Raw genomic sequence first — 25,273 nt, 5'->3', positions numbered from 1 at the left:
CAGGATAGACTTACAAGCAAATGATGGTGGGCTAAGAAAAGATTAATTATACTTTCCAGCAGACTGTAAATAAAATAAATTATACATCTTGTATCAAAGATAGACATTTGGAGCTTGCATTTGGAAAAAAAACAAATTAGATGGCAGGGAGAAAGAATTATTAAAGATTTTGAATTGTTTTACATGCTTGCTGAACTACCAGAGATATTCGTGTTGTATTTCTTCACATCAATACTGTCCTTTGAGAAAAATCTAATTTTTGGACAGTTCAATATGGTAAGTTTACAAACAGTGAAATAGGTGAAACTGGTTGTCAAATGAACTCCACTCAGACACTTGAATATGAATATATGGCGCATTTATAATATAGTATAAATATTGAATCAACGAACACTGTAAAATGTCTTCTGATAATATAGTTCTATTAATCATTGATGACTCATTTTCCAGCACTTTGCAAGATTATAGGAAGAAATCATCATTTTTTTCTGGTGTTATTCGTGTAATTCTGAAAGAAGAATCTTAATTTACACAAAAGAATTCTCCAAATTTTCCAAACTTACACCTGAAATAGCAATAGGTCAATTACAGTACCTCACAACCAAGGTGTCTTTTGGATGCTGGAGATGCCGGAAACTGGCGCATCAAGGAGAAACCCATGAAGTTACAGAGAACTCCACATGCAGCCTTGGAGGTCAGAGTAGAACTTGGGTCGCTGGAGCTGTGGCTCCCACACCACCTCTAACGAATGTTTCTTGCACATGCGTTCAAACTAACATGCAACTGGGAATGTATACCATTGTATAAATTCCAAATTAATTAGTTTAAATGTAAAAAATGAACACTAGGTTATGTAGTACAACGGAATTTATAAAGCACATTTTTGTAGTATGCCGGCTTAATTTACAAATATAATATCAAGCATCATTGGTAAATTCAAATTAAGCCTAAAGTAATAATTGATGAACATTCAGCAAAGAATTGAAAGTATCTTATTGAAATACAACACAGTGCTTTGCCAGAAAGCATTAATCTGTGGCGGATTGAAATTAAGAACTGCACCAATTGTTAAGTTATGCAAAGCTTTTATAAGATATAGTGCATTTGCAATTGGATACCTTTTAAAGAATTTAATAACCTAGCTAACATTACACTCACCTGTACCCATGCTAAGCAGGAAGATGAACCTCCTTGTATCTGCAATAGGATATAGTACAACTGAAGGAAAACAAAACCTTTAATCCTGATTTGTTTTTTTTAACACAAAGGAGAAAATGTTCTGAGTTGTATTATCACCTGTTAATTTGCTCTATTCAAATTAAAATAATAATGACATATTGAAACTAGAATTTCTTGCACAAATACGATACTTAGTCCGTTACATTCAACTTGCAATTTAAAACCCAAGAGAGAATATGCTTCTCTATATTTAAAAATAATAAATGAATAACAAACATGTGTTGCCGAAACAAGGAACTGCAGATGCTGGTTTACGGGGGGGGAAAATACAAAGTGCTGGAGTAACTCTGTGAGTCAGGCAGCATCTCTAGAGAGCATGAGTAGGTGAAGTTTTGGGTTGGAACTCTAGAATGTAGCAGGGAGAGATGAAAACTGGAAAAGAGCCTGGCAGTTAATAGATTGATACAGGTTAGATAGGGTTTTTTTATAGCCAGGTGGTTAGACAAAAAAACAGATGAAAAGGCAGAAGGAGTGAGATAAAAGGATTGAAGAATTGTAAAGCTAGAGGAAGGAATGAGGGGGAGGGGAGAAATGAGTGCAAGTCCAGGTGAGGCTCGGGTGGGGGGAGAAGAGGGAGATGTAGGGGGAGGAGGTCCAATCCAGGCAAACAATGCACTTTATCTGACTCTTTTGTGCCACAGATCAAAGCAGGGTACCACATGCAGTCTCACGTACTTTTGTCCATTGAATGAGCACTCGAGGCATCCGTACACTGTCTCTCTTCGGGAACTTCCCATGCCACAAAGAACGCAGGGTCCTTTGGCAATATTGTTGTTGAGAAGGTTGACTCGTGTGTGGGCGTTATCCCGAAGGTAGTTGGTGGAAATATCTGTCATACTCGTAGCCTTCTCGTAATAGTCGGCGACCAAATCCTCCAAATAAAGATCAGAATTTCCGAAGCCATCCAACGTTTTCTCATCTGTTCACATAAACAGTAACCAAACATTTCTCGTGAGAAAGTTAACTTTGACTTCTCTGTACTATGAGCAACCATTGCAAATGATAAACAGCATTACCAACTTTCGATACTTTATAGTAGGATACTTGCCTGTATGTATAGAAATGAAATGTTATTTTCAGAAATTTAAATTGATTTTCTACGTGTGCTGACTATTATCATATCATATCATATATCTACAGCCGGAAACAGGCCTTTTCGGCCCTCCAAGTCCGTGCCGGGAGGAATGAATAACATAATAGAACTTTTGTGTATGGGTGATCAATGGCTGATGCAGACTTGGTGGGCCGAAGGGCCCGTTTCCACGCTGTATCTTGAAACTAATCCTATAGTTTTCTCTGGTCTAGGTAGCTTTCATCAGGTAAAGTGCGAAAAGTCCCCGCCCTTATAAATGCCTAATATTTTCATTATTACAGAGGGGGAAGTATATAATGACAAAGGCATTTCAAAGCAAATTAAGTCAAACTTGTCATCCCATCTGCTTACAAAATGTGTGCTGCTAATGAATAAATGCTACTAATAGATGACATCAGGCTTCTGACTACAAAAAGCATTTAGATTTGTCGCAGCTTGCATGTAAAATCACACAGACAGAATTTGTGACAAGGGAGGTCCAAATTACCTTTAATTGTACGATGCCAGGATGACATCTGGCATCATCTGAGTTTAGTTACTGTAGATGTGTCCCAGCCTGTGTGCAAAACATCCTCTGGGCTGATCGAACATGCTTAAAAACAGCTTTGTTGCTTCATTTGGGGTAACATGGTGTACATGTGGAATAATCTGTGGTCTTCAAGGGGACTTTTAGAAACTTCCAACAAAACTTTTATTAAGCTCCAAGAGATTGTATCATATAACTGATGTTAATATTTCTGTTTGAACAGTGATTTTTAATTATGGGAATACAAGATTTCTTGTTGCTTAGAATTGCTTCATTTTGACTTCAAAAATCCAGTATTCAGAATGAAACATTTATTGAGTAAAAAGATAATTTACTATCCTTTTTGGAAATAAATAAACGTCACCCATTCCTTCTCTCCTGAGATGCTGCCTGACCTGCTGAGTTACTCCAGCATTTTGTGCCTGCCATCCTTTTTGTAAATGGTGAGTTTGGCAAAGATTTGGCTGGTCATGATTAGCCAAATGAAAAAACTGCACCAAATTATACATTTACTATTTTCCTTTGGCATGTGGTATGTTACCAAAAGCTGTAATCAGCATGTGACTGCCAAATCAGTTCTGCTTTGCAACTGGAGAAGCCAAAACATAAGAGCCAAGACGATGAAAGATGACAGTTGAATACAGAGTGTATTTGTACCAACTGTCATCTCGTCGTGGGAATTTCAGTAGTATGAATTATTCCGCATTTGTAAGTGAAGCCCATAATTGTGAGAAAATGCACGACAGTTCATCCAAAAACTACAAATCTACATTGTATGAGTAGTTTAAAGGGAAGCAATTAATAATATTGAAATGGTGGAAATTGTGTAAACTGGTTTTCAGAATTATAATCACTGGACAAATAACTAGTTTGTGGGCTTTTGTCAACGCATTTGTGACCGACATGCAGTTTCAGTGCAAAGTAGAACATTTGATGTTAAATCTTTGATAATAAAGTGTAAAGTGAGAGGTGATGTTTAGTTTAGAGATACAGCGTGGAAACAGACTCTTTGGCCCACCGAGCCCGCGCTGACCAATGATCCCTCGTACACCACTTCTATCCTACACACTAGGGACAATTGTTTTACAGAAGCCAATCAACCTACAAAACTGCGCATCTTTGGAGTGTGGGAGGAAACCGGAGCACCGGGAGAAAACCAACACGGTCACAAGGAAAAAGTACAAATTCCGTACAGACCGCACCTGTAGTCAGGATCAAACCCAGGTCTATGGCACTGTAAGACAGCGACTCTACTGCTGTGGCACCATGCTGTTCCAAGTGGCATCTCACTTATCCTATTTTCAGTATTCACATTTATAACATAATTGCAGCATTGCATCATGGCTTTGTGCATGGGAAATCGTGAATCAAATCTGGTATCGTTTTTTGAAGAGGTCGCCAAGAGGGATTGATAAGGGAAGGGCTGTGGACATTATCTGTATGGACTTTAGCAATGCTTTTGGTAGGTTCATCTGGAAGTTTAGATCACATGAAATCTAAGGTGAGCTAGCCAATTAGTTTTAAAGGAAGGAATCGAAGGGTAGTTGTGTAGGGTTGTATTTCGGATTGGGGGCCTGTGACCAGTGGAGTGCGACAGGGGTCTGTGCTGGGTTTGCTGTTGTTTGTCTGTTGATGGGGTGCAATATATGACACAGACAGTTAGCTATGACATCATATACTGAATCAAAAGAATATTGTAGGAAAATTGCATTAATGCAACAACTTTGCAAACCCTTTGAGTTACTCCAGCACTTTGTGTTGTTTTTTTAATACACAAGCTGCTGGAGGAACTCACAGGTCAGGCATCATTTGTGAGGGAAATGAACGGCACGGTAGCGCAGCGGTAGAGTTGCTGCTTTACAGCGAATGCAGGTTCGATCCTGACTACGGGTGCTGCACTGTAAGGAGTTTGTACGTTCTCCCCGTGACCTGCGTGGGTTTTCTCCGAGATCTTCGGTTTTCTCCCACACTCCAAAGACGTACAGGTATGTAGGTTAATTGGCTGGGTAAATGTAAAAATTGTCCCTAGTGGGTGTAGGATAGTGTTAATGTACGGGGATCGCTGGGCGGCACGGACTTGGTGGGCCGAAAAGGCCTGTTTCCGGCTGTATATATATGATATGATATGATATGATATGAACAGATGACATTTCAGGTCTGAAGGAGAGTCCTGATCCAAAATGTTGGCTGTCCATTTCCCTCCACAGGTGCTGCCTGATCCGCTGAGTTCCTCCAGCACTTTGTTTGTATTTAAGATTGCAGCATCTTAATACATATTCTTTATAATATAATGCACATTCAGTAGGTGTGGGATTCCATGTGACTGCAATGTGATAAATTATTTGTTTTTCTATTTAGACCTGAATTATACTTTTAAATTTGTGTAATATATTAAAATGGCTCTCCAGTATTGGAGGGAGATCTCACCTGATCTGAATGGGCTACCATAAAAGAAGTCCGACAGACATCTCCGCAGTTTCCACACTGAAAATCGGTTCATCAATCCACCCAATTGCTCTGTTAATTGTTCCTTCTCAAACCCACCTTTTGATTCGGATGTTACACACAATTCTAAATGAAAAATAAACAGATGCAGATTTGAACAGTTGTGCAGCATTTTTAAAGTTAAATTTAATCCTGCTTTAGGAGTCAAAGTCATACAGCATGGAAACAAGCTAATTGGCCCAACTCGCCCATGCCCATCAAAGATGTCTGCCTGACCATGTCCCATTTGCCTGATTTGGCCCATATCCCTTTTAAACCTTTCTTATTCATGTACCTGTCCAAATATCTTTTAAAATGTATTTATTCCTGTCTCAACCACTTAGTTGGGCAACTTGTTCCATCTGCCCACAACCTGCCGTGTGAAATTTTTTGCCCCAGGGGTCCCCTTTAAATCTTTTGCTTTCACCTTAAACTTATACCCTTGAGTCTTAGACTTCCCTAACCTGGGAAAAAGACTGTGACCATCTACCTTGTGTGCCCCTCATGATTTTATAAACCTCTGTAAAGTCCTCTCTCAGTCTCCTTCACTCCAGGGGAAATAGATCCAGCGTATCTTGTCTCTCCTTGTAACTTAAGTCCTCCCGTAAGGACAATATCCTTGAGGGTCTTTTCTGCAGCTCCCTCTCTAGCTTAATCGCATCCTTCCTATTGTATGGTAACCAGAACAGCACACAACACTCCAAGTGCAGCTTGCCAACATCTTGTACAGCTGCGACTATAGTTTCACTATAAATAATTTGCACATTATTCCATGTCGCTCCAAATGGGAAATTTATCCACCCACCTGTTGAGAATTTATGAATTTCAAAAGGACTAAAGTTTTGATCATTGGTCCTAGAATTATTATGCTTGAATGATACCTTACAGATTACATGTGTCAGCTTGTACAGGCTTATTCATTCCCTTATATTTAAATTAAATAAAGATTATTAATTGGCTACATGTGCATTGATAAATTCTGCAATGTTAAAAGCAGCGGCACAATAATATTGTTGAAGGTTTACTTACCAAAATGACCATCCAAATGGACATATAACTCAAAGACACTAAATGCAATCGTTGTGTGTGCCGGGATGACAAGGGCTTTGTCCCAACCCTTATGATTTTGTCCATTATCGATCTGAAACTAGAATGGGCACCATAAAGAGAACAGTCGACTTTAATTGAAAAGCATATTTTTTCAAATGTAGAAAGCCTGAAATAAAAACAGAAAATCGTAGAAACAGTGAAACTGTAATTCTGTTGATTTCTCCGCAGATGCTGCTTGAACTGATCCTGCCTTTTCTGGTTTTATTTTTAATGTTCGACATTTATACAATTAAGAATTTCACTACAAGTAAGAATTTCATTATTCCATTCCGGATAATAAAACGCACTTGACTCTTGACTTTCAGAACAAAATTAAATTCCATCCTACAAACACTTACATTGCAAAGTTACAATTTATACTTAATAATGTTTAAATCCAATATCTGACACTGAGTGCGTCGTCACTTGAAGTGGTTCAGTTTATCTTAAATAAGTAATAACTTGAGATTGGAGAGATGGGCTTTGGTGTGACTTCCAATCTTGGACTTCTCTATAATTCTCCCAACACTCCCTAATCATGAAGCTCCCTTCCAGCTACAATCATGTCTCTATCAACACATTAAAATAACTCCTGAATGATATCCACCCTATATGCAAGCTATCATTCAAGCACAAATATGGTTGCCATCTTACTATAAGCTTTAAAATATGAATACAATAATTTGTGTAGGAAAGAACTGCAAATGCTGGTTTAAATCGAAGATAGACACAAAATGCTGGAGTAACAGCGGGCAGCATCTCTGGAGAGAAGGAGGGTGAGAGAAGTCTGACCCTTCTTCAGACTTTCAGACCCTGAAAGTCTGAAGAAGGGTCTCGACCTGAAACGTCACCCATTCCTTCTCTCCAGAGATGCTGCCTGTCCCGCTGAGTTACTCCAGCATTTTGTGTCTATCTTCACTACAATAATTTGTGTTGAATGGGTTGTTGTTTCATCTTTGCCTGTGGATATGTGTAAACAAAGAAAATGTTATGAGATTGGCCTACCATTTAAAGTCCTGGCAAGTTTCCTTTCCATCAAAGTCACCTCAACTCTTTTGCCCCTGAGCATGGTAAAACACTCATCATGGAACACGTTAATGTTATACAAACTTTACAGCAATTAAGCAACTGAATAAGGGCACAAAGTGCTGGGGTAACTCAGCAGGTCAGGAAGCATCTCTGGAGAACATGGATAGCTGACCTTTTGGGTCAAAACCCTTCTTCAGACCCTTATTCTCCAGAGATGCTGCCTGACCTGCTGAGTTACTCCAGCACTTTTTATCCTTTTGTGTATTAACCAGCATCTATCTGCACTCCTTTATTTCTATGAAGCAACTGAATAATCTGTGTTTTGTGGCAGAGGGAGCTGAGAATGCGAGAGAATTTAAAAAGTGTAAAATAGTGGAGAATAAAAATGTAAACATGAGTGATGGTGAAGGAAGGAGAGCAGTAGAATATCTAACATTTTGTGATTATCTCAAATAAATAGAGCTAGTTGACCCCAAAGTGTCCCTGATGATGATGATGATACTTTATTGTCACTTGTATTTGGATAGAGTGAAATTCTTTTTTTTGCATGCAAAGTACACAAAGGCACTGACAAAGTTACAAAAAGTACTCATTAAATGTTGTTAATGACTTTGTAATGAAAGCACTTTGTCAAATAGAGCTAATTGACCCCAAAATGTCCCCTTCATTATTACCTATTGGAGATCCTTGGACTATCTTTAATCAATCATTATTGAACTTTATCTTGTACCGTACATTATTCCCTTTATCCTGTATCTGTACCCTGTGGACGACTTGATTATAATCCTGTATAGTCTTTCCGCTGACTGGGTAGCATGCAACAAAAAGCTTTTCACTGTACCTGGGTACACATGACAATAAACTAAACGTATTTGAGACGTCACTCGAGCGCAACATGAGCAGTAACCATGCTACTAACTATGATGGAGCAGATGGTGGGACCTACCCTCATTGTTTTCCCCCTCATGCCGGCGTGCACAGTGAGTGAGCATTGCCGGGTGGTGCGAATGCTCTCCATGACGACACACAGTACAGCACGTTGCCTTTCTTTCAGCTGGCGAACAAGGCAATGCTCCACGTCAATTTTTCTGAGGCAAATTCAACACGTTAGTCTACTTACAAATGACGAAACCAGAGATCCAAATCACTGAATTTTACTATTGAGGTGAAGCTGTTCAGATGATCATATCTGTAGTGTCTTTGAAAGATATGCTTATTGAGTCAACATAGTTAGGCCCAAAACGATGGTCAAGATTAAAACTCTTGAAGACTTAATGTTTGCATCATTTGAATTTGCTGTTTTTAATAATATTATATTATATTATATTAAGTTTGGTATTAAGGAGAAAGTTCCATTCACTTTTTAGTATCAATGCAAATGCAATGTTTACAATGCACTAATTCTTTTTTGTTAATGTATCCATTCAATAATTATTTTACGGTGTTTTAATAATGTTAAAAGTACCTTAAAACATCCCCATTAAATTAGATTGGAAAATGGCCAAAATACCTGTTGATGATCTCCCGGAGCAGTATTGGCACCTCAACCTCGTGTTTTGTTACTATTCCAAATGAAGCTTTGATTACCACTGAATATGATCCATTAATGTTAAATCCAACATCATTAATAACGTGATTGCCCACTTTCCCTCTGAGTGAAACATCTGACTTATCTTCATAATTGAGCAGCTGATATGAAGAGACACCTGTTAAATAACAAACAGATGTTTAACTACAGTATCTTTGTTTTCTTTTTTGTGTTTTGAACATAATGTACATTTATATCAGCATTGTCTTCGATATGTTGCAATGTATTGATGCAACTAGGGTTGGGAAACCCTGCACACGATTATTGATAATTGCAATCAAAATAATCTCTAATTGTGATTGTTATAAAAAATAGAACTGAAGGAATAATAAAATGCAATTTTGTAACCATATATTAAACTCGAGTGACATGCAACTTGTAAAATGTCCTGCTGCGTTCTGACTTGAAACATCACCTATCCATGTCTGACCTGCTGAGTTACTCCAGCACTCTGTGAAACGTCGCCTATCCATGTTCCCCAGAGATGCTGCCTGACCTGCTGAGTTACTCCAGCACTTTGTGTCTATCCTCGGTATAAACCAGCATCTGCAAAGGTGAGCAGATGGATTTCAGCAGCAGATGAACAGGGTAAGGCAGAGTCAGGTGATGTAATGGAGATGGTGGTCTTGGGAATGACACAGTTAAGTGACCCATGACTTGTCTCGAGTCAAATAAGATAAAACAGTTGCTGGTCCACATTCGGACATTCTATGGAGATGGATGGAGAAGATGAATTTGGTTTGGAGATTAAAGCCAGTGGTGTTTTTCTATGCAGTATCTGTTTGAGTTAAATTTCTGCACATCCAACACTGTATCTGGGGGAAAACACAATTTCAAAACTGGTGCTGGGGCTAGAGATGGTGCTGTGGGAGAACTGAATATCATCAGTGTTCTTTTGAAAACTTGGACTCCTTTCAGATGAATAGGCTTCTAAATAAATTGACATGTACTGACTAAATGGGAAGGAGGATTGCCAAATGGCTTTCATGGATATTTTGTATCTTTTATAATTGATCTTGTGTATTGAATCATGATTGGTAATAGGACGCCAAGGGAGGTTAAGCATTTTAATCATTTCATTGTAATAATAGTTTCTTACGGCAAACAGCAGAATTTAGACAGAAGGAAAATAAATACATAGAGTGCATGAGTAACAGTGGGTCAGGCAGTATCCCTGGAGAACATGGCTAGGTGGCGTTTCAGGATGGGGACCCTTCTGAAGAAGTTACCTATCCATGTTCTCCAGAGATGCCTGACCCACTGAGTTACTAGTGTCTTTTATTTTTATAAAACAGCATCTGCAGGTCCTTGTTTCTATAAAATATATACATACCAGCTGACACCTCTTTTTCCCCGACAAGAATGTCCTTCAGCGTGAATGGCGTGGAGTGGTATTTCTTCTTTTTCCATGGAAAGGATTTTGTCCGTTTTGTGACGAGACTGAGTGGCTGATATCTGTCGGCCTCGCTCAGATCAGGAACAGGTTTCAGTCTGCCTGTATTCCCAATCTGTTTCACAAAATTCTTAGTGGCTGCAGCAAACATTCTTATCAGCCGGAAGCCTTATCTGCCTTGATGCAGTTGCATCTTGCCAGGAATTTGAATGTGGAAGTCAAAATCTAACTATTGCAAGCAGTCAAATTAATTAATGAAGTAGCAGCAGCTCTGAACTTGTTGTCGGCCATTTCCATTCTGACGACTGCACACTTTTTTGTACTTGAGCTCCAGCTTATAAATAATAAGCAGGTCGGGTAACCTGATAGGAATGTTTGTGACAATAGAGTTATAGTTACAAGTTCATTTTAATTATCAAGTGATGAATTCAACGAAATTAGCAAGCCAATATATTTTTAATTGCATGTAATAGCAGCGTGCAAATGATAATTGCTAAAACTTCGTGTGCTTTAATGCCACAAAGAATAGTGGTTCACAATTTGAAAGTGTGAGTGTAAATACCGGGAAATATATTTTTGTTTGGATTTCTGTTTTAAAGCTACAATATTATAGTAATTAGTTTGGATTTAATAATGATTGATGTTAGTGACTTCAAGGATATAATGCAAAGTTTAAGCTTTAGATTTTGGAACTGACCAAGATGAAGGTGAGATGACATGGGATCCAGGGTGAGAAAGCCAACTGGATAAAAAAGTTGGCTTGGAGAAAGAAGTCAGAGGATGGTAGGGGAGGGGTGCTTTCTGATTGAAGGCCTGTGACCAGTGGTGTGCTGCAGGGATTTGCCATAAACCTGTATAGTAATAATATGGATGAGAATGTAGATGGCATAATTGGTAAGTTTGTGAATTACATCAACACTGGTGGTGTAATGGGCAGTGAAGATGGTTGCCTATGGCTACAAGATCATTTGGGAAGTCATAGAGTCATACAGCGTGGAAACATACCCTTTGGCTCAACTTGCCCACACTGACCAACATGCCCCATCTAGACTGGTGAGCAAAGAAATGGCAGATGGAATTTAACTATGAACAGTGAATGTCAGAAAGTTGTACCACAGACCTAGGGGTACAAGTACATAGTGCTCTGGAAATGGTATACAGGTAGACAGGGAGGTGAATAAGATGAGAGATATGCTTGCCTTCATCGGTCGAGGCATTGAGTCCAAGAGTTGGCTCATCATGTTCCAGCCGTACAAGACGTTGGTGAGACTGCACCTGGAATTGTGTGTGCAGTTCTGATCACTATACTATAGGATGTGATTAAGCTATAGAGGGTGCAGAAAAGATTTTCAAGGATGCTGTTGGAATTGGCTTGTTAGAAACAGTTGATTCCAGGAAAAGTACAGATGTTACCAGCTCTCCACTTAGTTCTTTGAACATACAGAGTGATTTCCAGAATGCACAAATTGACTTTTATAAATTGTAAGGGTCTAATGTACAGAATAATAGAAGAGACAGTTAATGAAAATGTCATTCAACCTTTCACGTCTAGATGCTGTTCTTAGACAATAGCTGCAGGAGTAGGTCATTTGGCCCTTCAAGCCAGCACTGCCATTCAATGTGATCATGGCTGATCATTCACAATCAGTACCCCGTTCCTGCCTTCTCCCCATACCCCCTGATTCCGCTATCTTTAAGAGCTCTATCTAGCTCTCTCTTGAAAGCAAGCAGAGAATTGGCCTCCACTGCCTTCTGAGGCAGAGAATTCCACAGATTTACAACTCTCTGACTGAAAAGGTGTTTCCTCATCTCCGTTCTAAATGGCCTACCCCTTATTCTTAAACTGTGGCCCCTGGTTCTGGACTCCCCCAACATTGGGAACATGTTTCCTGCCTCTAATGTGTCCAATCCCTTAATAATCTTATATGTTTCAATAAGATCCCCTAAGAGTACTCCAATTATTCCATCCCCTGCCATATCCCAAAAACAAAGATCTAAAGGAGAGAGGAAAGGGACCTCAAATAAAATAACATCTGGGTTACTCTCTGGGCCACAGACCAATGAATATACAATTTGGAGGAAAGCAATATATATATGTGTGGCTGGAGAGGTGGTGCAGGAGGGAGATTCTTGGGAGGTGGAAACCACTTCTGAAGGAAGTGGAATCTGTATGGACTTGTTGGATTGCATCTTAAAGGGCCTGGGATATGTTCCTGAGGAGATTCAGTTTGGGGGCAGAGGGGAATTTAATTTGGCAGATAGTTCGGTAAAGGAAGGTAGGAGAAAAGGTTCTTGCAAGGGGAAGTGGAGGAGGCCTTGCCTGGTTTATGGGAAGGGTGCGGGGAGGGGGGGGGGGGGGTGGGGAGGGAGAGATGGCGCCTTGATTGGGAGAAGTGGCGGGGAAAGGGGTGCCTTGCTTGGGAGAGTGTGGCGGGGAAAGGGGCACCTTGCTTGGGTGGGGAGGCATTGCCTGGGGAACGTGCCCCGTGGCCCTGCTGGAACGTCATAAGCAATCTTTGTGACGTTTGTAATGACGGCCGTGACGTCGTCGTGAAGCTGGCCCTCACCACGGCATCACGTCACCGCGGCCTGATGTCACCGCGGCCCGACGTCACCATTGCCTCCCGACACCTATCAGCCCCCGCGCAGCCGCCCTCAGTCGGATCACGGCGCATGCGCTGCCGTGCTGGCCCCTCCCCGCTCCTTCCTTTCCGCCGGAAGCAGACGGACTGGGCCGAGGCCGAGGGCGCCGGCGAGGGGATCGTTCCAAACCCGGGGACACAGAGCACCTTTTCCGCGCGGCTACAATCCTACCGCTGGGAAGCAGCATGTCTGAGGAGAGGTTTACAGCCGCGTCCAAAAGGAGCTCTGGATGCACCGGGTAAGTGGCTGCGCTCATCCGGGAGCGAGTGTTCCGCGCTGCTTCCCCTGCAGCCATGCATCATTGTACCACCCCTATAGAGCGATGCATCATTGTACCACCCCCATAGAGCGATGCATCATTGTACCACCCCCCATGCATCATAGTACCACCCCCTGCAGCCATGCATCATTGTACCACAACCCCCATGCAGCCATGCATCGTTGTACCACCCCTATAGAGCGATGCATCATTGTACCTCCCCCTGCAGCCATGCATCATTGTACCACAACCCCCATGCAGCCATGCATCGTTGTACCACCCCTATAGAGCGATGCATCATTGTACCACCCCCTGCAGCCATGCATCATTGTACCACCCCTATAGAGCGATGCATCATTGTACCACCCCTATAGAGCGATGCATCATTGTACCACCCCCTCATAGAGCGATGCATCATTGTACCACCCCTATAGTGCGATGCATCATTGTACCACCCCCCATGCAGCCATGCATCATTGTACCACCCCTATAGAGCGATGCATCATTGTACCACCCCTATAGAGCGATGCATCATTGTACCACCCCCTCATAGAGCGATGCATCATTGTACCACCCCTATAGTGCGATGCATCATTGTACCACCCCCCATGCAGCCATGCATCATTGTACCACCCCTATAGAGCGATGCATCATTGTACCACCCCTATAGAGCCATGCATCATTGTACCACCCCCTGCAGCCATGCATCATTGTACACCCCCCCCATGCAGCCATGCATCATTGTACCGCCCCTCATAGAGCGATGCATCATTGTACCACCCCCATGCAGCCATGCATCATTGTACCACCCCTATAGAGCGATGCATCATTGTACCACCCCCTGCAGCCATGCATAGTTGTACCACCCCCATGCAGCCATGCATCGTTGTACCACCCCCTCATAGAGCGATGCATCATTGTACCACCCCTATAGTGCGATGCATCATTGTACCACCCCCCATGCAGCCATGCATCATTGTACCACCCCTCATAGAGCGATGCATCATTGTACCACCCCCATGCAGCCATGCATCATTGTACCACCCCTATAGAGCGATGCATCATTGTACCACCCCCTGCAGCCATGCATAGTTGTACCACCCCCCATGCAGCCATGCATCGTTGTACCACCCCCTCATAGAGCGATGCATCATTGTACCACCCCCATGCAGCCATGCATCATTGTACCACCCCTATAGAGCGATGCATCATTGTACCACCCCCCATGCAGCCATGCAACATTGTACCACCCCTATAGAGCGATGCATCATTGTACCATCCCATAGAGCGATGCATCATTGTACCACCCCTCCAAAGAGCGATGCATCATTGTAGAACCCCCCCCATGCAGCCATGCATCATTGTTGTACTCCCCATAGAGCGATGCATCATTGTGCCACCCCCCATGCAGCCATGCATCATTGTTGTACCCCCCATAGAGCGATGCATCATTGTACCACCCCCCCCATAGAGCGATGCATCATTGTAACACCCCCATAGAGCGATGCATCATTGTACCACCCCCCATAGATCGATGCATCATTGTAGCACTCCCCATAGAACGTTGCATCATTGTACCACTCCCTGCATCCATGCATCATTGTACCACCACCCATAGAGCGATGCATCATTGTACCACCCTCCCCGTAGAGCGATGCATCATTGTACCACTCCCCCCAAAAGTAATGCATCGCTGTACAACCTCCGCTGGAGCGATACTTCGTTGTACCACCTCCCCTGCAGCTATGTATCGCGGTACCACCCCCCCATAGAGTGATGCATTGTTGCTTATGTACCGAACACTACACCCAGGATCAGTGCTGTGCCGCATGTGCGCCCAACACTACCTCCCCTAAAAGATGCATTGCTGCCTGTGTGCCAACACTACTTCCCTTGGAACAATTACTTCAATTTGACATCTTGTTATTATTTGTTTATCTTGTATTCTGTTAGATGCATTTTTGCAATTTGGTGTTTCATGTTTTAATAAGTCGAGTCTTCATCTCTTGTGTTGGTAGTTTTAATTCTGTTCCACGGGATGAGTTATTTGAATGTCAATCCTGGCTTTGCATGCTCCGAAAGCAAATTTAAATATTTACTAGCTTCAATATTGATTTATTGTTTTGTCCACCTTTCACATTGTTCAAAACATTCCCTTCTCAGTTTGGAACAGGTGATTGTTGCAAATCCTGGGAAGACCCCGATCAGCTTGCTGCAAGAATACTGCACAAAGAATGGCAAAACTCCTCAGTATGAGCTTGTGAATTCCGAGGGTCAAGCCCACCTGCCCAGCTTCACCTTCAGAGCAACCGTGGGAGAAGTGAGCTGCAAAGGTCAGTTAACTGTTGCTTTACTTCATGCTGGTAATTCTCCTTGTATGTGAAAAGAAAATTGACCTATATCAGTAGTTACTTATGTGCATCTTTCTGATTTTAAAAAAAGACGCACAGTGCTGTTTAATTTATTATTATCACATGTATTGAGTTACAGTGAAAAGCTTTTCGTTGCGTGCTATCTAGTCAGCGAAAAGGCTATACATGATTACAATCAAGCTGTCCACGGTACAGATAAAGGGTAAAGGGAATAGCGTTTAGTCCAAGATAAAAGTCAGATTAAAGAATAGTTTGTGGGTCTTCAATTAAGTAAGTGGGAGGTCAGGACCAATCTCCAGTTGGTGAGATGACGGTTCAGTTGCCTGATAACAACTGGGAAGAATCTGGAGTAATTCAGTAGGACAGGCAACATCTCTGGAGAATGTAGGTGATGTTTTGGGTGGGGACCCTTCAGAATGTCTCAGTCACCTATCAATGTTCTCCAGGGATGCTGCCTGGCCTGTTGAGTTACTCTAACTTTCAATCTCTCTTTGTAAACCAGCATCTGCTGTCCTTGTAACTGCATATTTGTGATATTGAGGTGCTATGGAGATCAAACATTGTCCAGTGTTTTCATAGGCGATGAACTAGAACTCAACAGAATCCTATTTGTGTGCTCTACCTTGCAATACAATATCCTTGTGCAATGGGAAAGTTTAACATGGGAGAAGCATGAGGTGATGCATCTTGATACTAAGTAAGAGGAAAGATGATAGCCAGCTTTTCTGTTCAAGAGCTTTTCCATTCACTTGACAGAAGTTTGGAATGCCTGAACAATGGAGGAAGCTCCAAATCTGCCTACAGCTCTGGATAACCATGATCAATCAACATCCATGTCTATAAATCCCCCACCCCCATCTGTTGCCCACAAGCTTCTCCCTCTGTCCATCCCTCTTTCCACCCTATATCTCTCCCTGTGTCTTTAAATTTCGCCCCTCTCCTTATCTAACACCCTTTTGTCTCCTTTTCGCTTCCAGTCTTTGTCACTTACCCTGTCTATCTGCCAATAACCCCACCCCTTCACCTGTATCCACCTATCGCTTGCCAGGTTTATCACCCTCTACCTAAATCAACCTGAAGGGTCCCAACCTGAAACATCACCTGTCCATTCACTCCACCTTGGTCCATGCCTCTACCTATCTACCCCCCCATCCCTCCTCACCTATTACCTGTCAGTCGTGCACCTCCTTTCTTCTGGCCTTTTCTCCTCCTCCCACCCCCACTGTCACCTGTCCATGTTCTCTAGAGATGCTGCCTGACCCACTGAGTAACTCCAGCACATTGTTTAGGAAAAAAAACTGCAGATGCTGGTCTAAATTGAAGGTAGACACAAGATGCTGGAGTAACTCAGCGTGTCAGGCAGCATCTCGGTAGAGAATGGGTGACGTTTCGGGTCAAGACCCTTGTCTGAAGAAGGGTCTCGACCCGAAACTTCACCCATTTCTTCTTTCACGAGATGCTGCCTGACCCACTGAGTTGCTCCAGCATTTTGTGTCTACCTTCCAGTACATTGTTTACCTCCTCAGAACGTGTCTGTCCCTCTGTGTTCCTCCAGCACACTTTTTCTACTCATGATTCTAGCAACTGTAGTTCTTTGTGACTCCATGTAACCATGTTTACTGCTGGGTTCTTCAGATCCGGCACCTAAGCAGAAACTAATATTGATTTCTGAGCACGGGCACAAACAGCCCAATCAGCCTGTGCAAAATTAACATGCTGCACTTTTGGTGGGGCTACTGAATTTGGCTAGAAGAAACTTGCAGAGAAGCAAAAGTAATTTCCTCAATTCTGACAGGTCTGGCACCTTGGATTGACCAAATCTTAAAGCAATACATGGAGAACTCGGATGCAGAGTGTTTTGGTAAAGTTGTTCTTTAGAGTTACTGCGTGGAAACAGGCCCTTCAGCCCACCGAGTCCGTGCCGACCAGCGATCACCCCGTACACTAACACTACCCTACACACTAGGAACAATCTCCAGAAGCCAATTAACCTGCACGTCATTGGGGTGTGGGAGGAAACCAGAGCACCCGGAGAAGACAGTTCTTTAGATATTTAAGAGATCAATGGATGAACTATAGATCAGTGCACAATCGCCACAAAATTGTTCCAAAAGTTTAAATAATGACTTATGGGAATAGTTAAAGCAGCATCCTTTGCATAAAGTTGAATGTAGCAATGACTCAATGTTGCATAGGTGTATAATTTTATTATAAGTTCAGTCTAGTGTGTAGAATCAAATGTTTGCATAGAAAGGATATAATTGGTATTTCCATGGTTGTAGGCCAGGGTCAGAGCAAGAAGGCTGCAAAACACAAAGCAGCAGCAGCGGTTCTTAATATTCTGAACGGAGGAAGTCCACAGGACACAATATACGATGGTATGAGGTGAGAAGGATGCTAATTTCACAAACATTTAATTTGCATGACCTTTACATGTATTTAGCAACTTGCTGTAAATGCAGATTAATTTCTATTCATTTTAGTGTTTTTGCTCTTAACAGTACAAGAGACCAACATGTTAAAAATGAAGTGCACTAATTATGTTCCTGGACTGGATGTTTTATGCAATACATATGTTACACTCTTTCCAGCTACGCTTTGCAAGATCCAGAACCCATTACTTCCCTAAAGCAGGCTCAAAATCCTCCCAACCCCATTGGTGCCCTTCAGGTGAGTCAGAGAATAGACCTCGTCTTGTTTTACTTTTATTCGATTTGCACTGTTGTGTTTTTTATCTTTGATGAATTCATTATAAAAAACAGTTGCTTAGGGCTTTTTTTAGATTTGTGTGGATCAATTGCTAAAATCTTGCTTACTAGGAACTGGTGGTACAGAAAGGGTGGAGACTTCCAGATTACAGCATTGCTGAAGAATTGGGGCCTCCTCACAAGAGAGAGTTTGCAATCGTTTGCAAGGTAGAAACATTTGAAGAAACAGGTAGGAACCGTGGCCAAATCTTCACTCTTATTACAAGTGATATTTTTATATAACTTTATTAGTGTAGGATAGCATGCCTTTAAAGTTTATCTTTTGCAGTATGAAACCGATTGGTATGCAAAGCCATTATTTTATGATATTTAACATTGTTTAAAGGTCGCTCTGCTGACAATGTATGTTTCGTTAAATCAAACTGGACATGATGATTGAATTGGGAATAGTATTTGTATTACATGGGCCATATTGGTTATAGTACGATTTCATCGCAAACCACTTAAAGGTTACTTTTAAAATTGACAAGCAGAAAAAAAGCTGGCATGGAGGAGAAAGAAATTTCCTTGTAATCTCCCTGCAGCCATCATACACCATTGTCTCTCAAGAACATAATCTGTCAGTTTCACGCCAGATAGCCATAGAAATTGACAAGCCATCACTTCTATTGGCACATGTGTAATGATATTTGTTAAACAATGTAACAAAAATAAACAGCTATTAAAGTGATCTTTATTTTTGAAAACGCGGAGGGGTGGGGATTTTTTGATTGCATGTCTAAAACTAAATCCCTTTTCCCTATGGACAAGATTGATGTTATAATGTGATTTTCTATAACACATTTTGTCTATAAACAGTTTCTCATAAACTCACAAATTTACTCAGGAACGTAGTTATTGCGCTATTGCAGAACTACCTATATTTAGTAAGATTACAATATGGAGTTAATGATTTGAAATATCCACATTAATCGCAAGTATTTCGTGATGGGTTCATATGAGCTATTTGAGTACATTTCATACGTAGTTACAATTCTATTTGAAAGAGTAAACAGATCTTCAGTCTTTCCATTGTTACCTTATGCGTAGTTCTTGTCTGTCCTTGCTCCCTACACATGCCTCAAATATAAATTGGCTTTCGAACATTGTGACATCTCTTGCGAAACATTGGATGATGGGAAACTCAATCATATTAATTAATCAGGATTATGCACAATCTAAGGAGGTGGGATTTTATCCGACTGTCTGAGGCAAGGGGATAATGAGGAAAGTCTGAATTAACTTAATCCTCTCTCCACCCCTCTACTAATTTGACTATTCCATTTTCCTTTAATTTTTTTGGCTCTTCACAACTTGATTTTCAACATCAAAGGCAGTATTTAAAGCAAACAATAGCTAAATAAATAATTTTCACATGTAATAAAAGTTTAAGCTTTTTCAATTTCTGTGTACTGTTAAAAACATTTTAAAAACTGCTTAACTTGAGTAGCAGAATTACTTTGCAGGTTTTGGTACTTCAAAGAAATTAGCAAAAAGGGCAGCTGCAACAAAGATGATTGCCAAGCTACAGAATATTCCTACAGGCTGGAATGGGGGAGAAGAATTTAAAACTGAAGGCGTTTCTTTGGTAAGAGTAAATTTTGAGAGATGCAATGCAAGGTGTTAGATCTCCAATGTCCACTACTCAGCCATTAGGAAATCCCAATGGATCATCTGGCTGGCAATATGGTGCTTGCAATTTTCACACTGGGACCTCTGTTCTCTCACTCCCCAGTGTGTAATGCTACTATTTAAATTCACTTTAAAATTAAGTATCAATACAATAGTGGTGTTGGATAAACATTTGTTAAATGGAGCCAATAGATTACAGATGCTTGAATCTGGAACAAAGGAACATGCCATTCGAGAAAGTCTGCTGGTCAGGCAGTAGCGGTGGAGGAGGTATAGGGATAGTTGATTGTTGCTACTGCCTGACCCACTGAGTCCCTCCATTCTTGAAGCGCATGTTAAACTCCTGAGAGTACCAAAATAACAGTTTTACTGAAACAAAACTGCAGTTTGCAGTCATCTGACAAGATATGGTTGCAATTTTCCAAGCTGGGTTCATAAGCATTTAGACATCATCTTCTCAAGCAAGGCGCTTGAAGGGACAAAAACAAAATTGTTGATGGAACTTGGTGGGTCAAGCATCATCTGTGGATTCAAGAAGATATTTAACGTGCCTAGTTTCTCCAGCATTTTGTTGTTTGCTCCATATTCCAGTCTTGTGTCTCCAACTTGAAGGGACACTTAGCATAAATCGTTGAAGAGAAACAGACAGCTTCTAATGCCTCGAGCCTTTAAATTTTAATTGTATCTCCAAAGAGTTTACATTCAAACATTGGTACAAACCCTAGAAAGAAGATACACTACTTGTCTTCGATTTACCTCATTTTTGCCACTCAATCATATTTTCCCTAGAAAATGTTCATGGTGCCCAAAATAGTCATGCTAATTAAATTAGATGGCTTTAGGCTTTTGAGTATGCCTTTTGGAAGCGTTTAGTTACCAGGTCTTTTCTCATCTCTAGGGAGATAAACTGAAATGTTTATAAATTCACAGAAATAAGATGACCTGGTTCTGAAATCAGCACTGTTCCAATCGATACCTTCTTGTATTTATCCAACCTTCTCCATTTAAATCAATCCACGTAACTTTGTCCCTTTTTCCCAGCCTCAAAAGACTAAATCTCTATTTTAACCTGGAGGAAATTCATTTCACATTCTTACCAATAGAATCTAAATTGAATGAAACACTTTTATATTCTAAATGTTTCACTTTAATTTTGCTCTCGAGTCTAATCAGCTAACCCTATTAAATGTCAAATAGTCAAACCTCAAGCATAATTGTGCTCAGAAATCAGGAAATGAATGGAACGGGTCAAGGGGCACCTGGGACCTTGTAAGGAGGTCACCTGGAGAAAAAATTAACCAACTGAAGAGAAGCCCACTCAGCATTCCCAACACCGACTACACCCAGATGTTGGGGGAAGTGGTGGAAGAACAAGGATTTGATGTCACCTACCTTGATATAGGTATGTATATTAAACAGGAGCTCTTGTCATTGTTTATTTGCTTACAAGCATTATAAGTGGAATAATGAGAGCAATTGTGATGAGCATTATTTCTAAAATTTTAGATTGACCACTGCATTTAGGACTGGTGCTAATATTGCTTTGAAAAGATGATGTACATTATCTGCGCAATGACTGTCATCTCCATGTTCAAACTTGTTGGCGAAATGTTATATGTCCCAAATGTATTTTCAGAGCTACATTTAAGTATTGATGCAGAATTATATAGTATGAACACAAGCCATTTGACCTACACTGAGCAAATTGACATTCTGGGCTTGAACCATTTGGTCTATAGCCCTCTATAGACAATAGGTGCAGTAGGCCATTCGGCCTTTTGAGCCAGCACCACCATTCAATGTGATCATGGCTGATCATCCACAATCAATACCCCGTTCCTGCCCTCTCCCCATACCCCGACTCCGCTAAACCCTTCTATACATACCAGATTAAATATGTCATTCAAAAGTGGTAATTATATCCATTTCTACAGCTTCCACTGCGCCTTTTCTTAATCCAGATACAATCAAATATTTTTTTTGTTGTTGAAAATGTACCAAAAAAGTAATGTTCTTTATCTTAGTGCGAGTTTTGTGCCATTATTTTAATTTGACTGTGATTACAGAACTAGCAGGATAATGTCATTGGCAATGTCCTCTATATAAAGGTTGGATAAATTATTTAGACTGATTCACTTGGGATTTATTTTTCTTTCCCCAACAGATGAACTAACTGTGAATGGTCAATATCAGTGTTTGGCTGAACTCTCAACACACCCAGTTACTGTGTGCCATGGTACTGGGATTTCCCGTGGTAATGCCCACAATGAGGCTGCTCACAACGCACTCCAGTACGTGAAGATTATGGCTGGACGAAATTAAGAGAAAAATATATCCACAGAGAAGTCTAAAATAAATAACCAATTCTAAAGAGAAGTATTTTTGTAAGTTACATGAATGAATCTCGGCTTCTAGTTTGGTTGTGTGTACGCACACGTGCAATGTTTCAATGGTATCAAGTCTAATTCATTGAAATAATAAAAGGATTTTTCAAAGTACTTTATAGAAGTAATGTACAGAGCAATTCATTTTTAAATTTCTACCCTTGCTCTACTGCACAGCCAAATTGAATGACGGTCTGATTATTCTCTGAAAAATAAAATAATCAGATGCACAAATACCCCTTTGTGTATTTAGTCTAATTTGTTCAACCATCAAACACTTTGGAACTTTTAAAAGCCACAAAACAGACATTGGGTTGTCAATTGTAGTTGACTATAGCCTTTCACATTGCCATGTAGCCCTGTGTGTTGTGCAACATAGTTCAGATGGGGAACTGAAGAGAACTATGTTGTTATCAGTTCAATAGCATATTTAAAATAGTTATAGAAAATGGCATATGGCTGAAAAACTGATTTGATTAAAAATGTTATGTATGAACATGAGGCCTGAATAGTTGTTGAACAAGGTGTATACCTACACTGTCAAGGTATTTTTGCAAATAGAACTTTCAATTTATACTTGGAAATATGTATACAAAATTTTCCAGGGTTTTTAAAGGTAATTAATTTGTGCTTGGTTGAAAATGGGGAAGGATATACCAATATTTGCTTCAAGAGCTGTGACAGTTTTCATGCTACAGTTTTTAAACTTTTCTCAATTACTTTCAGTACAACATCCTTTAATAAAATCCTGGCCATTGCCAAATAGACTGTTCACCCAGTAAATGAAAAAAAAGAACTGATCTTGTAGTACGGACCCAAACACAAAGGACGGACCTATACATAGGACAGTAATCTGCCCACTACATCTGTGCTGAACATGATACAAATCCAGCCACTCTCATCGGCCTGCACATAGTCCATATCTCATCATCCCTTGCCTGTTCATGTACCTGTCTAAATGCCTCTGCAATGCTGCTATTGTATCTGCTTCCACCCCCACCCCAGTAGCAGGCATCAGTAGCAGGCACCCACCATTCTGTGTAAATAAAATAAAATTGCTACACACATCTTTAAACTGCCCCTCAGTTTAAAACTATGCCATCTAGGCTTTGACATTTCCACTCTGGGAAAAATAATCTGACTGTTTATCCTAAAAATGCCTCTCAATGTTATACCTTTAAACCTCTGGAATTCCAGAGAAAACAATCCCAAGTTGGTCCAACCTTTCTTGACAGTGAATACCCTCTAATGCAGGCAGCATTGTGGTAAACCTCTAATGTATCCTCTCCAAAGCCTCCACCTACCTTTGTTTTCTCTTCCTTCCCACCAGCTAGAGGTTCAAAAGGTCCTTCCGCGTGAAGCAGTGGTTCGCTTGTCTTTCTTCTAATTGAGTGAATTGCATGACATTGCTCACAACATGGACTCAGGACAGAGAAACCAAACAACAATTGGGTGTCTTTTTTGTGGAGCGCCTACATTCGAATTAGGGGTGCCTTGGAGCTCCTTATTGTGTGCCGTGGTATTTCCACATCCCATCCTGACCTGTGTGGCCTATTCCCTGATAACAAGGCCGAGCATTCATTTGAGGAATAGCAAGTGAGAGAGCCTGAAGAAGGGTCTCAACCCGAAACGTCACCCTTCCTTCTCTACAGAGATGTTGCCTGTCCCGCTGAGTTACTCCAACATTTTGTGTCTACCTTGAGGAATAGCGTCTCATTTTCCATCTGTGCCTGTTTTTCAGCCTCAATACTGAATTCTGCAACTTTCAGGCAGCTCACTTTCTCCGTCTTTGTTGGGACAGAGCTGTGACCACTATGTCATCCATCAGTAATATTGGCCTTTTCTCTCTGCATCAATACAGCCTGATCCGCTGGACATGTCTTGCAGCCTTGCGCAACACATCTTCCCTCATTCCCTAAAAGGATATAAAGGGCTGGAGTAACTCAGCAGATCAGGCAGCATCTCTAGAGTATGTCGATAGGTGACGTTTTCGGTCAAGACCCTTCTTCAGACTTACATTCTTCATTCTCTAAACGCCCACCCCCCCCCCCCCCATGACCAAATGCCCTCTACAACTTATACCCACAGTAAAGCTCACCTCAGCCCATGTAAATTGTGTTTCGTTTGAATTGTAACGCTCCTAGGTGGCTGTTCAGAGTTTGATTCTTAGAGAACAGTATATGGTGATTTTGTTTTCTAACCTTTTATATTAAACAATTGCTGTTAGTAATATGTATCATTGTTAAGACTACAGAATAATTTGTAATTATGTAAATGATTAATGTTTCCAGTATTTACTCTATACGTGCTTCAAGAAAACCATTTGGAAGCCTCAATTTATTTTCAAAGCCTGAACCACAGCTTTCAGGTTTTCCATTGCCTAGTAATGTGACATTCTTTTTCAGTAAATTGTTTGCATTGAGTTGCTATGAGTTAATTCTATAGGAAGTCTGTAAAGATGAATGTACTGGTAAAATATTTCAATTTGCTTACAAACAATGGTCCCGAAATAGAGGCACGCAGTTCCTATTTTGCACGCGAAATGGCCTGAGTTACAAATGCAGCAGGGAACTTGCTCTCTGGAGAAAAAAAAGTCGGTTAATGTAATTTTGAATGCCTCAAAAACATTAAAAGCTGGACACAAATGAAAGATTGTTAACTCATTACAATAAATATATAGGTTCCTGTACTTTCAGGATCTGATTTCTTACTTTCAAATGCCTGAGCACTCCATTTGCTTGGCTCACACAGCAAGGCCTCTGTACAAACCTGACCTGTAGGAATTGGAAACTGGA

At 40.9% G+C, this 25,273-nt stretch overlaps 2 protein-coding genes across 3 annotated transcripts; one reads left to right on the top strand and one right to left on the bottom strand.

Annotated features, from left to right (window-relative positions):
* Nucleotides 1-489: 489 nt before the first annotated feature.
* Nucleotides 490-11,881, bottom strand: pjvk (pejvakin). Its single transcript, XM_078404008.1, has 7 exons — nucleotides 10,382-11,881; nucleotides 8,971-9,166; nucleotides 8,407-8,548; nucleotides 6,372-6,489; nucleotides 5,286-5,429; nucleotides 595-2,158; nucleotides 490-508 (listed from the first exon to the last, which is right to left on the bottom strand). The coding sequence occupies exons 1-6, from the start codon at nucleotides 10,590-10,592 to the stop codon at nucleotides 1,857-1,859; spliced, it is 1,113 nt and encodes a 370-aa protein (XP_078260134.1). The 5' UTR covers nucleotides 10,593-11,881; the 3' UTR covers nucleotides 490-508; nucleotides 595-1,856.
* A 1,250-nt stretch (nucleotides 11,882-13,131) lies between these two features.
* On the top strand, nucleotides 13,132-25,179 carry prkra (protein kinase, interferon-inducible double stranded RNA dependent activator). 2 transcript variants are annotated; one of them, XM_078404010.1, is made up of 8 exons: nucleotides 13,132-13,322; nucleotides 15,507-15,676; nucleotides 17,998-18,100; nucleotides 18,307-18,385; nucleotides 18,535-18,652; nucleotides 19,929-20,050; nucleotides 21,319-21,496; nucleotides 22,259-25,179. In XM_078404010.1, the coding sequence occupies exons 1-8, from the start codon at nucleotides 13,270-13,272 to the stop codon at nucleotides 22,414-22,416; spliced, it is 981 nt and encodes a 326-aa protein (XP_078260136.1). In that variant the 5' UTR covers nucleotides 13,132-13,269; the 3' UTR covers nucleotides 22,417-25,179. The 2 variants fall into 2 exon arrangements, with proteins under 2 accessions (XP_078260136.1, XP_078260135.1); XM_078404009.1 differs by having other exon boundaries at nucleotides 21,292-21,496.
* The last annotated feature ends 94 nt before the right edge of the window (nucleotides 25,180-25,273 follow it).

This window comes from Rhinoraja longicauda, chromosome 8, assembly GCF_053455715.1.
Source record: "Rhinoraja longicauda isolate Sanriku21f chromosome 8, sRhiLon1.1, whole genome shotgun sequence".
Classification (NCBI taxonomy): Eukaryota; Metazoa; Chordata; class Chondrichthyes; order Rajiformes; family Arhynchobatidae; genus Rhinoraja; species Rhinoraja longicauda.
The sequence above is the reverse complement of the archived record's forward strand: the minus strand, read 5'-3'. Positions and strand labels throughout refer to the sequence as shown.